At 43.9% G+C, this 15,955-nt stretch overlaps 1 protein-coding gene across 3 annotated transcripts in view; it reads left to right on the top strand.

Moving 5' to 3' along the window:
* The window catches only part of MAP1B (microtubule associated protein 1B), a 103,412-nt gene that overhangs the window by 71,328 nt on the left and 16,129 nt on the right, over positions 1-15,955 (top strand). Inside the window, exons 3-5 of one of the 3 annotated variants that reach the window (XM_026454623.1) lie at positions 5,779-5,861; positions 8,958-9,098; positions 15,799-15,849. In XM_026454623.1, coding sequence (XP_026310408.1) covers positions 5,779-5,861; positions 8,958-9,098; positions 15,799-15,849 — 275 coding nt within the window. Of the gene's footprint in view, positions 1-1,629; positions 1,910-5,778; positions 5,862-8,957; positions 9,099-15,798; positions 15,850-15,955 lie in introns of those variants that run through there. The other 2 variants (XM_023207948.3, XM_023207947.3) reach the window with 2 other exon arrangements.

The raw sequence follows: 15,955 nt of genomic DNA, 5'->3' as shown, positions 1-15,955 counted from the left end.
GAAACAGACTTTTTTTTTTTTATTTTTTGAGGTGGAGTCTCACTCTGTTGCCCAGGCTGGAGTGCAGTGGTGTGATCTTAGCTCACTGCAACCTCTGCCTCCCAGGTTCAAGCAATCCTCATACCTCAGCCTCCCAAGTAGCTGGGATTACAGGCATGCACCACCATGCATGGCTAATTTGTGTGTTTTTAGTAGAGACAGCGTTTCACCATGTTGGCCAGGCTGGTCTCAAACTTCTGACCTCAAGTGATCCACCTGCCTCGGCCTCCCAAAGTCCTGGGATTACAGGCATGAGCCACCGTGCCCGGCTTGAAAACAGACTTTAAAATCAAGACATTTAGTGCTTATGGTCTTTCTCGATTGACCAAACTTTACTTTCAGCTAAATCAACCGAGTCCTTTTTTATCTCACATATTTTTCTCTCTAACTCCAGAATCTTCACATTGTAAGTTATTCCATTGTTGAATCTGGGCAGGCGGCTGGAAGTAGTTGGTAGGTGAAGAGAGGGCGTCAGTGGGAGCTGACAGAGCAGAGAGGCAGAGATGGGGGCAGGACGACTTTTCTCCTGACTAAAGCCCCTGCCCATGCCCTGCCCCTCAGTCCTGGTTACCAATAGTTCAGGACCCTCCTCATCATTTCCCTTTCATACTGAGTAGAAATCAGAGGCTTTCTTTATTCTTCAATTACCATTTATATTTCCTTCTTCCAAAACCAGGGCGAAGCCTCTGAGGGTGTGTGTGTGTGTGTGTGTGTGTGTGTGTGTGTGTGTGTGTGTGTGTAGATGAATCCTAAACTCTGTGGAGAAGAATCCCGCAAGCATCCTAGAAATTTACATACATAGATAATAACATTTTGCTTTAAGAGATTTCAGAATCAATTGAATATAGTAAAACATAAGCTACTAAAAAAGCCACATCTTATAAGACACATAGGTTCAATTAATCTGACACGTTTTCAAAAAGCCCACAATAATCAAAAAATGCAGGCTTCCTTTTGAGTTCCAGACACAGCTTTGGGAGAACACAAACAAAAGTCTCATTGTCTGCAAGGCCCCTGCTGCTTCGAGGGTCCTCAGACTGTCCTCTTTTGATTCTGAGGTGGCGTGGACCCCTTTTGTTACACACAGTCTTCTCCACTGCCCCCGCCCCTGACCCAGGTCGAGGCTTCACAATCATGCTGAGTTTTGTGGGGAAGCCCTCAAAGACTTTTTCTTATGAAGCAATAAGTGACACAGTCATTCCAGGTCGAGCCCCCGCTTTTGCTGCCCTCAGACCAATGCGGATGCCAGGGAAAGTTAACTATTCACCGGGCTGCCTAAGGGTTTCCCTGTGAGGTGTTGAATGGAGAATTCGGACTACAATGGTGGGGAGAGAGGCTGGAACCCGGCCGCCTTTCTTTCCTGGGAACTTCTTTTCTGAAGCAACTGAATGAGACCTTTACAAGCCAGGGTGGTGGCCTCCCTTCAGAATGCCTGGCCCGTTTCCCAGTGTGAAACATTCCCCAAATATGCAACTTTGTGAGCATCCCAGTCGCCTGCGCTGAGAACCCACCCGCCTGCCGCAGGAAAGCTGGCACCCACGGGGATGCCAGGGGTGAGGGCGCGTCAGGGCCCCTCTGCCAGGCTTGACCAGATGCTGGGGTGGCCCGGCCCCACTTTACGTCGTCCCGGGAAAGAATCTGGCCAACAGTCTGGCTGTGACAAGAGCTAGAAGCTTCTTTCTCTCCCTTTAAATCCCCTCCTTCATTCAAATCCGATCCTATAAAAAGGCTTTTGTTGAAGAAGCAGCCATGGCATCTTGGTGCATGTCTGTGCCATTCCTCTCAATATTTCCAAAGATGGACAAAAGAGAACATCGTTAGTTGAATTCCTGGGCAAACTGGTCTGAAGATTGACTTGGAAGGAGTGGAGGTAAATGGCAGCTGTCACGTGGCATTTGTTTTGTTTGCAAGTGATGAAGCCAAAGAAAGGGACTGCTGGTGGATGGTAAGAAGCCTCCTGCCAGGGGCCACCTCGGCAGCAGGCAAGCTCACTGTGTGTTTGGGGAAGAGCGTGATGTGGAGGCAGGTGGACTGTGCAGGCTGCTGTCGCCTGGACATGGGTGTTGAAGGGTGCGGTTAGCAAGGCTGAGGGCATGGTGTAGGATCACTTCAGAAAGAAAGAGGCTCTGATTTCATTACCATCACTTGCGGAGGGAGCCACTTTACATACCTTGCTCAAGTCTACTTGTATGGATTCCTGCAGAATACAGACATGATGACAGTCATATTCGGACATTGTGCTGCCTGATGCTCTGGGTGCCCACAACAAAATTGTGACCAAAGAAATGATATTCCTTCTCCTTGGTCTTAAGCTTTTGCTTAATTTCATCTCAACCTAGTGCCTTTGAAGCTCTTGAAACCTTTGTTTCAAGAAGACCACTGATGGAAAGACCTAGAAAGAGGATAGTTTCATGTGTCTTGCCAATTTTCATTTTATCCTTTGCTTATTTCTGTTGATTTTCTTTTGCTTTAGCTTTAAATGTACATGGTTGTCAAAACCAAAAACAACCAAAACGCCAAAAAGCAATGTCCAATAAATTACAGTATTTAGCATTCATAATAAATTAACTTTCTTTCCTGTGGTTTATTCTTCTTAAGCCTCAGTTCTTTATCTGCTCAAACTGTGGGACTTTGTTCTGTTTTGGAGTTTATTTTTAGGCTTTTGGAGTAAGACATCACATATTTTCTCTTAATTTTAACTTCTTTTATGTGGGATATTCTGCCACATTTGCCTTTTTTTGGCCAATATTCTTCTCCTAATATTTTCTGCCTTCCTGCTTTTGTAAGCTCATCTCTGATTTTATTTCTTTGAACCTTTCCCTAACTGTCTTTTGGCATTTGGTGTCTGTGCCTTGTCTATTTTAACAAATTTTAGTCCAGTAACCAACCCATAGGGCAGCGAAGCAGAAGGACTCTAGATCCAGGTGACCTGGCTCCAAATCCTGGCTCGACCACTTACTAGTTGTGTGACTTTGGGCAGGTTAATTCTCTTCTGTAGACTCATTGCTCTTGACAGTAAAGGGGGATAATCATAGTACCTATGTCGCAGAGCTCTTCTGAGGATTAAGTGAAGCCATGTATGTCTTAGAACAGTGCCTGACACCGTTATTGTTCTGTTTAGGCTTCTATCTGTGATGTGGGGTTTGTTGGTAAATGTTAGCTGTTAGGGAAAGTAAGATGGTCGGGGAGAATGGGCTTGGTAACAGTGATGGTGGTTGGTGGTGACTATTTCAACATGTTGCTGTTTCTGTAGTACTTCTGGTCCTTCTTGATATAAAGGAAAAAGAATCAGTGTATCCTGGACTGCTTTATGTTTTTTATTTTCTAATTGCTTTATTGAGATCTAGTTTGCATACCATACAATTTACCCATTTATAGTGTACTAGTGAATGTTTTTTGGTATATTATTAATTTTTAACTCATGATAAAATATATATAAAATATAAAATTTGCCATTTTAACTATTTTAAAATGTACAATTTGGTGTCATTAATTACATTCACAAGGTTGTACAACCATCCCCTCTTTTTTTATTTTATCAGTTTTTTGAGACAGAGTCCTGCTCTGTTACCCAGGCTGGGGTGCAATGGCATGTTCTTGGCTCACTGCAGCCTTGACCTTCTGGGCTCAATTGATTCTCCTGCCTCAGCCTCCCATGTAGCTGGGACCACAGGTGTGTGCCACCACACCCAGTTTTTTTGTTTTTGTTTTTTGTTTTTTGTTTTTGTTTTTGTTTTTGTTTTTTTGAGACGGAGTCTGACACTGTTGCCGGGACTGGTGTGCAATAGTGCAATCTCGGCTCACTGCAACCTCTGCCTCCTGGGTTCACATGATTCTCCTCTTGCCTCAGCCTCCCAAGTAGCTGGAATTACAGGCACACATCATCACAGCTGGCTAATTTTTTGTACTTTTAGTAGAGACAGGGTTTCACTATGTTGGCCAGACTGGTCTTGAACTCCTGACCTCATGATCCGCCTGCCTTGGCCTCCCCAAGAGCTGGGATTATAGGCATGAGCCACTGCACCTGGCCTTTTTTTTTTTTTTTTTTAGACATGGGGTCTCACTTTGTTGCCCAGGCTAGTTTTGAACTCCTGGGTTCAAGCAATCCCCCTGCCTCGGCCTCCCAAAGTGCTGATATTATAGGCAAAAGCTACTGTGTCCAGCGTTCATCACCTCTATTTTAAAAACATTTTCATCACTGCAAACAGAAACTGTACCCACTCAACAATAACTCCCCATTCCCCTTCTCTTAGTCCCTGTTACCTTCTAATCTACTCTCTAACTCTATAAAGTTGCCTGTTCTGGAGATTTCATATAATTGGAATCACTATATTTATCCTTTTGTATCTGGCTTATTTCATTTAGCAGACTGTTTCTTAGGTTCATCCATGTTTTGGCATTATCAGAACTTCATTCATCTTTATGCTTGAATAATCTTCCATTGTATTGATATACCACATTTTACCCAATCATCCATAGATGGACATTTGGGCTGTCTTACCATTGTGAATAATGCTACAATTAACATTGGCATACAAGCATCTGTTCAGGTTCCTGCTTTCAATTCCACCTGGAAGTGGGATTGCTGGGTCATACAGTAATTCTATTTTAGCTTTTTGAAGAACTGCCGAACTATTTTTCTAGAAAACAGTTGCTTTTGGTCATTCTTTCCTCATGTATTTCTCTCCTCTGGTGTCTGCCTCCCTCAGATTCTATTCCATTTCCTCCTGCTGCCTGAGCGTCATTGTACTTCCAAGCAGCAGACAAGTTTGTGTCTACCCTCCCAACCATGCGTCTCCCTCCCACATTTCAGAGAGAACACCCACTTCCCTGTCCTTAGCAGCTGCCCAAGCATGTATCACCAACTCTGGCCGTACATCCGCCTAATCATTTCATCCCATTGTCCAGGGAGGGGGAGTCTTCGTAGAAGGTCATGCACAGGTCTCCGTCTCCTTTGGCTGGAGGGCTGGTTTGGCCACCGAATGACCCTAGGACCTGTGAGTGGGGGGAAGTCAGGGATGTGGAGCCACAGCCCTGCAGGGTTTCAGCCTTCCTTAGACAGGCGGTCATCACACCCAACACCTTGCTTTATTGTTCTCCATCCATTGTGCATATTTTTAGGGGGCAGTTTGGCCACCCTGTTTCGTGGGAGGGTTGTTCTCCACTTTTCATTTGCTTACAGTGTCTCCAGTTTCCTATGAGCAAGTGAATTAATTAATGAATACTCCAACAGACTGTAAGCCTGCCTCAGACAGCCATTCTGATTGTTGGGCTAATTGTTAGCTGGAGTTTCTGGATGTCATTCATTTCACAATAAGGCTCCTAATTAATCTCGGTGCAGTTCTCACCAGAAGAAAGGCCGATATGGAGAAACATCCCCAATTACCATGAGAAAGGAAATGTCAAGAGCCCCATTGAGTTTTCCTGGCACCCACCCTTGTCTCAGATGAAAACCGCCATTACCGCAAGGAGGCTGCCTAGACCGACCCTGAAAACGGGAGAGTGTGAGAGCAGGAGGAGCCCCCGACCACACAAACCCAGCTCGGGGAGGAACCTGCTAGTGGCTGCACCCTCTTTTTTAATAGCACCAGTTATGTTTCCCAAGATGATGTAGAGAATCTCGGAGCTGTGTACCACGTCGGAGGCAGAAATTCCTGTGCTGTCCCAGGAGCAGGCAGGGCAGTTTTCATCTGGAAAAGCTAAAGGTCTCCCCCTTTGTGTGTGTTTTTGTGCCTGCAGGACAAAAGATCCTTCATCACCGAAGTGACGTTTTAGAAACAGTGGTCCTGATCAACCCTTCTGATGAAGCAGTCAGCACTGAGGTAAGCATTCAGCTCTGTAGAATCTGGGGCCGGGCCCCACACACTGGCTAGGGACCCAGCGGATTAGAAGGGCTGGGCAAATGGGGGCAGGAGAGGGTCACAACAGAGAGAAGTTCTGGGTTAAGAGGTCTTTCTTAACCCCCCACTAATGGTTGGTTCTCTGCATCGGTACCACCCAGACTGCTCCTCCTGATAAGGACAAAGTGGAAGATAGTAGCTGGAACTGTAAGATTTTGTCCAGGCAAGGGAGTATGAATTTGGGGTGTTTATGAGGGGGGTGGTGGGGAGTGCTGCTGGGATGGAGTCTGATAGGGATGTATTAGGGGAAATAGACACAAGCCCTCAGGCTGGGACATACAGGACAAGCCTGGAGAACAATGGCGTCTCAAGAATGGCATCTCAGTGCAAGCCCCATTCAGAGCCTTCCTGCACACTCCTATCACTGTGAAAAGGCAGGCTAGCATAGTGGTCAGAAGCATGGGCTGGCACCAGGCCACCTGGGTTCATAATCCCACGTCTGCCTCTTACTAGCTGGGAGCCTCAAGCAAGCTATTTACTGTCTTTGTCTCAGTTTGCACCTCTGTAAAAGGGAGGTCATAATAGTTTCTACATTTAAGGTTCATATTTAATGTTGTGCTTAGAAGTACCAAGTGCTTAGAACAGAGCATGGCACATAATGACTGAAATGTAAATATTAGCTGTGATTGTTACAATTACCACCATATGAAACTGTTGCTATGGAGAGTAACTGGGTATTTCGGAGCCCAGTGTGATGTAAGAACTTGGTTGAAGCCAAGAGTCCCTGGTGACCCAGGCCAGAGGAGTTGCTGTCACTCCACTTTCCACTTCCTTTATTACAGTTGAGCACTTTTGAGATTGAGTTGCTTCTTGGACATTAAAGTAGCCAAAGTCCCTGGGAGCCTCCATTATTTGCAGTGTCCCTTATACCCACACTTTGAGCATCTCTGTGACTGTATCCTGTTTTTGTAAATGGAGATATAATTCAAGGACCATAAAATCTATCCCTTTAAAGTATGTAATTCAGTGGTCTTTAGTGTATTTACAAAGTTTTGCAACCATCACCCCTATCTAATTCCAGAACGTGTCCATCATGGCCCCAAAGCCCTGAGCTCATCGGCAGTCACTCTCCATTCTTCCCCAGTGCTGACAACCACAAACCTGCCTGTCCTGATTTGCCAGTTCTAGACATTTCTTTTCTTTTTTTTTTTTTTTTTGAGACGGAGTCTTGCTCTGTCGCCCGGGCTGGAGTACAGTGGCCGGATCTCAGCTCACTGCAACCTCCGCCTCCCGGGTTCACGCCATTCTCCTGCCTCAGCCTCCCGAGTAGCTGGGACTACAGGCGCCCGCCACCTCACCCGGCTAATTTTTTGTATTTTTAGTAGAGACGGGGTTTCACCGTGTTAGCCAGGATGGTCTCGATCTCCTGACCTCGTGATCCGCCCGTCTCGGCCTCCCAAAGTGCTGGGATTACAGGCTTGAGCCACCGCGCCCAGCCTGACATTTCATATAAATATAATCATATACTATGTGGCCTTGTGTGTCTGGCTTATTTTAGCCTAACAATTTCAGGGTTCATCCATGTCGTAGCATATGTCAGGACTGCATTCATTTTTGGGGCTGAACAGTGCCAGTGTATGGATAGCCCACATCTGTGCATCCATTCCTCAGTTGATGGACACTTGAGTTGCTGCCACTTTTTGACTGTCGTGATGTCACCTGTTCTGACTTATTTCTGCCTGCTTTAGATCAGCAGGACCTCTGACAATGCATGAAGGTGCAAAGCTGAGGAAAGTGATGGGATAGCAATCTCTGTTACTAACAGAGTCAGGAAATAATTAGAACTTGAAAAAAGCTGGAGAATTACAGCCTGTGCAACGTGGTGAAACCCCATCTCTACCAAAAATACAAAAAATTAGCCGGGCATGGTGTTGCATGCCCGTGGTCCCAGCTACTCAGGAGGCTGAGATGGGAGGATTGCTTGGACCCAGGAGGCAGAGGTTGCAGTAAGCCGAGATGGCACCACTGCACTCCAGCCTGAGCAACAGAGTGAGACCCTGTCTCAAAAGGGGGAAAAAAAAATAAGCTGGAGGATTAATATATGTCCAGGCAAACTGCCCGGAAGAGTTGTGAGAAAGAAAAAATATGGAATTTTATAAAAGGAATCCAGGCTTGCCTGTGGAGCAGATGGGGCTGAAACAATTACTTAGGTACATGTGTTTTTTCCATGATTAGACTGTGGGGTTCTTGGGTAAGGGGTCATGGTCTGTTTACTTTTGTATCCTCCCCTCAGTGCCTAACATGATGCCTGGCAAGTAGTATGTGCTGAACGTTCATGAACTGGGCTCAGAATAGACACCTTGGTGCTTTGGAGTGGTATTTGCTGAGGGACGGCTGGCTTCCTGCCACTTAAAAGTTCACAGAGTTCTTCAGCGCAAACCATTTGCAATTCTCTCAAAGACTGCTACATAGGGGCAGTCTTTTCTTTCTATTCAATGACAAGCACCTTACTGATGCCATTGGAAGCTGCACTTGGAGCTGTGTGCTTGCTGCGCGCCTTGGAAGGGAAGAGATGCCGTATGGGAGGGGTTGGTTTGGGACCCTAGTTTGGAACCCCGTGCTTCCTGAGGAGGCCACTGGGGAACCTGGACTATACATGGTGATTCAGCCTGTGAGACAGTTCCAAGTCTTCCCTGGTTTCGCAGACCACGTGCTGCTAGCAGACATTTCTAACAGCTGTGGAACGAATGATTACCAGCTGTGAAGGCAGCTTTGAAAAAGAGGAAACTAGGGGGAGAAAGTCAACTATCGCTACTGTCTTGGTTGTAGAGAAACTTTGAAAATGGCATTCATGGGCAAACTGATAACTACACTTACTGGCTTTGTGAGTGATCCTACAGCCAGGGATCCATTCAACCCTCCCGTGCTCTTCTGGCCTCCAGGAGAAATTAGACCTTTGGGGAATGAATGCTTTTTGCTGGTAATAAACTCCCATGGCCCTGAAGGCTAGCCCTGTCCTGGCGGTGGGACGGCAGCACTGCCCGCGGCTCAGGGCCTACGGTCTGTGCTTTATTGCAGGTGCGTTTAATGATCACTGATGCTGCCCGACACAAACTGCTCGTGCTGACCGGGCAGTGCTTTGAAAACACCGGAGAGCTCATTCTCCAGTCCGGCTCTTTCTCCTTCCAGAACTTCATAGAGATTTTCACCGACCAAGAGGTAGGTTCATGTCTGAGAATATCTGTGTTTCTAGTGGCTTGGTTGCCTTCGATTCCTCTTTGAGAGCACTGGGGGAGACAGAAGAAGAAGGGAAGGGAAACTCACAGCTCTCCTGAAATAAGCAAAATTGCATGATCCAAAATATTTTATTTTTGTGGCTCATTGCCAAAATAATTTAGAGCACTCATTTACAATTAATTGGAATAATTCTTAATGTGCCTGAGATATAGATGGGAGGGATTGGAACAGTCAACACTTTACAGATGGTAAACATGATGGAGAAACTTGAAATGTCAGAGCCCAAAAGAAAACCTACGTTTCATGTTTTCTGAAATAATACTCCAAAGATATCTTGGGCTTTTGGCACCTCCTTTTCCAGGCCTAATTATTTCAGATTTTTCTTACTTTAATGCCTGGTCCCAATGTTTGAACTTGGGCTGTTTGAACAGCCCACAAAAGAGAGAGGGCTCTACAAAAGGAGGCACGTAGGAAAATGGGGCACGTCTGTGACCCAAAAAAAACATGGCTAAAGTAGCTGGACTGAAGCTGGGTCATTCGTATTTCTAATGCGTGTCTTATTCAAAGATGACACATGTGAAGTGTTGAAAACTGTGTGAAGTTAGCAGTATTTGGTCAAATGAGATCAAAGATTTTGATGTGCTTATTTCTGCTTGGGAATTTATCCTGGACGGGAAACTTTCCAAAGTAATGAACCTTGTTTATCTAGGTTATATATTTATAGCAGTTACAGAAACAATTCAGACCCATCACCATAGTAGGTTGGAGCCTGCCTGTGGCCGATAGCAGATTTCTACATGGAGGGACTGAGGGATGTTCTGATAAGAAGAGTTACCAAGTCTGTTTAAAACTGTCTTCCTGAGATGGCAGCTTGTCCATCTCACGTGTACTGTGAAGGGCCACGTGTCCTTCTGCACTTAATCTTCCTTGGCCCTGTGGTTCAGAGAGAGCTCTGTTTATACTTTTCATCACTGGCAAGAACTGTAAGCACACTGCCCAACTTCATCTGGGTCACCTGGAGGCTTCTTTAAAAACACTGATCAGATGGCATAATAATGTTCACTCTCCAGCAACTGGGGAGGGGAGAATGCAAAACTGTGAAAAGGAACATTTTTGAAGCCCCAGCTCTCAGAAGGTGTGGCATCATCTGCATCTTGAAACACACACCAGGACGGGATCCCCCAGGCAGGCAGCTCCTTTCTCAGAGGCTTCAGAGCTCACTCCCAGTTGGTTTATCTTTACCACTTCAAAATGTAAGCTTTGGCCCTGTCTTCCTCCAAGGCCACTAGAGTTTGTGCATCTTGCCTCATTCATCTCTGTATCCATTGCACCTGCACATGGTAAAGGCCTAGTAAGCCACTGTTCGATTGCATTGAAATTCCAAAGCTAGGGCTACAATTCTCACTCTGCCTACTGCCCTGAAGTTGTTGTTTGATCACTATAATGTCAGAATCTTTTGCAAGATTATGTCCCCATGTGCATGTTGTACCCAGAGGCAGGTAGGTGGGCATTTGTCTAGTAGCTCTGGGATCACACACATTATTAGCATCTTGCCTCAGGGAAGACAGAAAGCTGCAGAAGGCTGGAAGGGGCCCAATGACATGGTGAGCAGTTAAGTGGCCTGCTTGTAGCTCATTTGCATGCACATGGGCACTTTCCACATTCCTGTGCAGTTCTGTAGTTATTTTCTAGTGGTTGGTTTCTATCCAAGTGATTGGTTTGTCTTTTTTTGCTGAAAAACCAAGCAAAGGAAATATGTAAAGAAAAGTGTTTGTCATTGCCAAGATTTTCAATAAGGAAGTAACACGATTTGGCATATTTGCATCTCAAATAATATCTCCCCTTCCCCTTCTTTAAATAAGGTTGTTATGAAGATTGCTGCTTATCCATTTTTACTAGATTATGGAAGCAAAATGTTAGCACCATGGGCTGTGCATGTGTCAGATTTTGTCACTAACTACAGAAAAAGAAAATTGCCCTAACTGAAGAACTCGAGTTCCGTGGAAGGGCAGATTCCCCAGGGTTTATATTTATTGGGGTAGGTTCTGGAGGACACACATTTTGATTATACTCAGGTATCATGTCATGTTCTCTTCCGCCACCCACAAACCCCCATGCTGGTACTTTTGAAAAAGCAACAGTTAATACATATTGAAAAGGATCTCTAGGATTTTCCCTAACAGACTAGATCAATGGTGTCAGTGTGGTGGGGGAAGGCAAGGGACATTGGGTCAAATTCACTCTTCCTCCTGCGCCAACCAAAGCAACTCAGCCTTTATCTATTTTACATTGTGGACTTTGAAGAAAGGATGCCACAGCTAAAGTGAATTGAAAATCACTGGACTGGACCAGTGGTTATCAGCCTTTTGGAGCTAGGATTGCCCATTGTTGCCTTGGAAAAAGGGTTGAGTAACTGAATAACAAACAGACCTTGAAGACCACTTGGTGTCCAGCCCTGTTCCTTTTATCCAGTCCTTGAAATATACTAGTTAACTCCAGGGAAACCAAAACCACAATTTGGGACAAACAAAAATGATACTTTTTTAAAAAAATATAAGAACAGCTAAAAATAAATAGACTGAAAAAATAGAACTATCAGTACACTTTGAGCTTCAGGGTTTTGGAGTCTTAATCACCAGAGATCAACTAACAAAACCAGAACTAACAGACAGTACTATTGTCTGGCTGACCCCACTCCTCCCTGAAATCCAGGGATGGTGAAATCATCATCTCCTGGGGGCATTTTTCAGTCTCTGTGTTGGAAAGTTTTTCCTTATTTGTCTCATTGTATCTTCAAGGAAGTGATGTGATCCCTTTCCCACCTACAGTGTCTTAGATACCCTTCACCCACACTGCCAGTTTTTTCCCTTTTAGATTAATCATCTTCAATTTTTATCCACCGTTCTTCAAAACCCTGCTCGCTGTCCTTCCAACTTGTTCCTCTGTCAAGAAACGGAGGCGAAGGCCAGGTGCTGTGGCCCATGACTGTAATCCCAGTACTTTGGGAGGCCAAAGTAGAAAGATCACGCGAGGCCAGAAGTTCTAGGCTGCACTGAGCTATAATCTGCACCGCACTCCAGCCTGGGCAACAGAGCAAGATTCTGTCTCTTAAAAAAATAAAAAATCCAACTCTACTTAAAATGTAAAAAGAAGAGGAGATGGGATGGGTATGGGGGGAATTCAGGAGTTTAGTCCTGGTCATGTTTTAGTGCCTTGAAATCAGACAGTTGGATTTATGAGAACAGAGCTCAGGGAACTCAGAGTTGGGCTAGAGATATTAATTTGGAATCCATTAGCATATTAGAGGTATTTAAAGCCTAGAAGATACATGATGTGACCTAGAGTGAGAAATATTTTCAGAAGAGAAAGGGGCCCAGGTCCAGTGTTGAGAGGTCATGAGGCCAGGAGGAAGGAGCCAGTAAGGGAGACTTATTTCAGGTTTTTGCTTGTTGGTCTAATTTCTCTAAAATGTCATGACTCAGACTGGACACCCTATTTCAGGAGTCATTTGACCAGGTTAGGATTGTGAGAGTCGATAATGTCTATAGTTTTCAGTACAATCTTCTATTAAAGAAGTCTAAAAGTGACTTTTGACCATCACCATACACCATTAAATATCAATGGGGAAGAGATGCAGGCTTTGAGGGGCTCTACAATTTATATAATTTAAGGGCTCTTTTTTAAGAAAAATGAAACAATTATTAATACACAGTTAAGTTCAGGGCCATGCCAATAAGGTACCTTGAAGTTTAAGCTTCTTTGGCTTCATGATAAATCCATTTGACCATCAACTAAAATCCCTGAGTCTTTTCCATGGATATTATTGTTAAGCCACATCTCCCAATCCTGTAGTTAACCCTGCTGGTTTATTGAACCTTACATTTATCCCTTTAATATGCCATCCTGTTAGAGATGACTTAGCCACCATCATCCCCATGTCAAGAGCTTTTATAAATACCTTAATTCTGCCATCCCACATTTTGCTGTCTCCCATTTTCATACAATCCACAGATATACGCATGACTTCACCATTTTCATCCAAGTGAATACTGGCCAGGTAATGAGACTTGAGGCCGCCCATCATAGACCTCCCTCCAGGCTGACATTAAGCAGCACTAGTTATATGGCTGGCTGGAAATCCACCTAATTCTGCTATCACATTGTTCAGGGATCCTATTAAATGTCTTGCTAAAGCCCAGAGATACACTGTCTACTGTATTTCCTCATCAGCCACGCAAGTAACCTAATCAAAAAGGAAATGTAGTTAGCAGGCCATGGTTTAGAAATTCAAATCTTGTTTCATTAATATCATCTGCAGTAAAACCATTTATTTATTATATCTTCCTTCCTCTTCCAGTATGCCTGCATTTAATCAGAAAAAGTAATTCACAAAAAACATTATCTTTGTCCCAAAGCATATTCCTCCCAGTTGCATCTGTCATCCAACTTTGCAAGAACCAGGGTGGCACTCAGTGTGGTTACATCTGAAGCACCCACTCCAGGAAGACAACATGTGTTGAACGGCCAAGTTTGGCACACAGATCAACAAACATCTCCTGAGCCTGATTATGTGTTGAGGAAACAAAGATAACTAAAATACAAAGATACAGAAGATATATTTCCTGCTATCAGATATGTTTAGAGTAGTGGGTTATAATAGGTACCATTTACCATGATGATGATTTCCCAATTTGTTCAGAAGAAGCCTCAGTTTCCAAGTCTAAGAACTAGTCACAAGCTTCCTTCCCACTGTTAACATTGTTGGATCCTCCTTATGGTTCTCATCTATTCATTGAATAAGCTTGATTGGGTGCTGCCTTGGGCTGGCCACTCTTAAGATCCTGTCTTTGCCCTTGAGGTACTCTCTACTCTGCTTGTTGGCCCACAGGTCTGGAAAGAGGCTGTGGGGGAAAACACAGGCTTCATTCTGTTGTGTAGTTCCAAGGATGTAGGAGTTGTTCTTCCTCCTCTTCCCTCTGCCCAATTCCATCTGTCTGTTTTACGACTGAGGGTTCTGTCCAGTCCTGTCTTTGCATTCTTGTCTCATCATTCAGAGTGTGCTGCTGTTTCTTCGGAGGGACCAGATTTTCCATCTCCAGAAAGAAACCTGTCAAAGCAATGCTGGCTTGCTTTCTGCTTTGCCTTGTACATCACGGTTGTTCATTCACCAGTGTCTCTTGGCTATCTTTCATGACCTCTGACTTCTCAGAATTCTGTGCAATCTTGTTTTGTTTTGGGGTCATTTCCTGCATTTCATAGAAATTCTCTGGATAGAGGTGAAAAGATGAAAAGTAGGAAGATATTCCTTAAGTCTTTCTACCTTCTGCTTCAACCTGGGGATTACATACTTTACATAGAAAAGAGCTAGTGATTGAATGCCCCCTACTAACAGCTGGATTATACCCTTGGCTGCCACACCTCTCAGCTAGGGTGAAATTTCAAAAATTAAAATGAACTAAACTTAATTTTTAAATTTCACTATTAAAGATTCAGCAGTTATCCTAAATTTGCCTCCTAAAATGTATTATAAAACATGAAGAGTTTGTGAGTGCTCTGTGTGAAAATTGGGATCTAGAGACTTTTAATTGTGCTACAATGATTGTGATGAGGGTCTCTGCCAGTTATTGTACAAGAAGGCATATTTGATGCCCTGTGTTTGCATTGGCCAGCAAATCATTGGAGCGAAGATGCCTGTCCCCTCCACCCAAAGATGGTTACCATTTGCTTTTTCACTTTTCTCAGCTCCCAACATGGAGTTGATTCTTATCCTTTTTATAGAAAATTGTGAAGTCACAGAAAAACAACAAAGTTTTATTATTTTGTTATTTTGCGACCCTCTACATAAAATGTTATGCTTAGGACTAATATGCTAACAAAACGTAAATGACTATTTTACTGCAGTGTTGCAGTCAAATACAGGAAAATTCAGATTCTATACATTATTCTTACAAACATTCATAATAGTAGCCTCAGAATGCTGATAGCCAGGAGACAGAGGAAACTAATCTAATACTGGAAAGTAAGAGTTCAGACCTGCTGGGTCAGGGATGCCTGGACCAAATGAAACCTTGGCTTTACCCCTTGATCATTTGTCATCCAGAACACAAAGCCCTTTTCAGTCAAAACTCTGAGCTGATTTGTGAGCTTTACTGAGACGGAAAGAAGATTGGAGTTGATGGCATGATTCTCCATCACTAATTTGCTAGGCTAAGACCATGAAATATGTGGCCACAATATGGAGTGAGAGAGAAAGTAGTGTTTTTATTAAACCACAATTTCTGTTTTGGTCCTGATTTGCTTTTCTGTGTTTACATCCTTGGGAAGTACTTAACAATGTGTTGAAAAATGTTTCAGCCACATTTGATCTCAGCTGCTCACACCCAACTTGCCCTGAAAAGAATGGGAGCGGTAAGAGAACAGAGTGGCTCACTGTGGAGTTAAATATGAGCAAATGGGGAACAGATTTGGCCACTGGCTTTTATAATTATCCAACCACTTTAATGTCATGGCTTTAATAAACAAGCATTTGTATCTGCAGAGAATCTTCTGGGTGACCCCCTCATGTTTTAATCAGTGTGCACTGATACCAGAAACCAGTAATTTTTTGTAGTAACAGGCAGTCCATAACTTCTTGTCTCCTATGGGGAAAAACCCACCAAGGTTTTTTCTTTTTTACATACAGATTCTAAAAGGAGGCCACAACAAGTGCCCTGTTAATCTGAATTTCTTTGAGGTGTCAATCAGGCCTTTTTTTTTTTTTTTTTTTTGCCAAGTCTAGTGGAATAAAAGAAAACATTTTTTATTAGTGGTGAAATGACTCAGACAGCTTTCTCTTGATA

The sequence above is a fragment of the Piliocolobus tephrosceles genome, chromosome 4 (assembly GCF_002776525.5).
Source record: "Piliocolobus tephrosceles isolate RC106 chromosome 4, ASM277652v3, whole genome shotgun sequence".
NCBI lineage: Eukaryota > Metazoa > Chordata > Mammalia > Primates > Cercopithecidae > Piliocolobus > Piliocolobus tephrosceles.
Note: the sequence above shows the minus strand (reverse complement) of the source record. Positions and strands in the feature narration are given on the sequence as shown.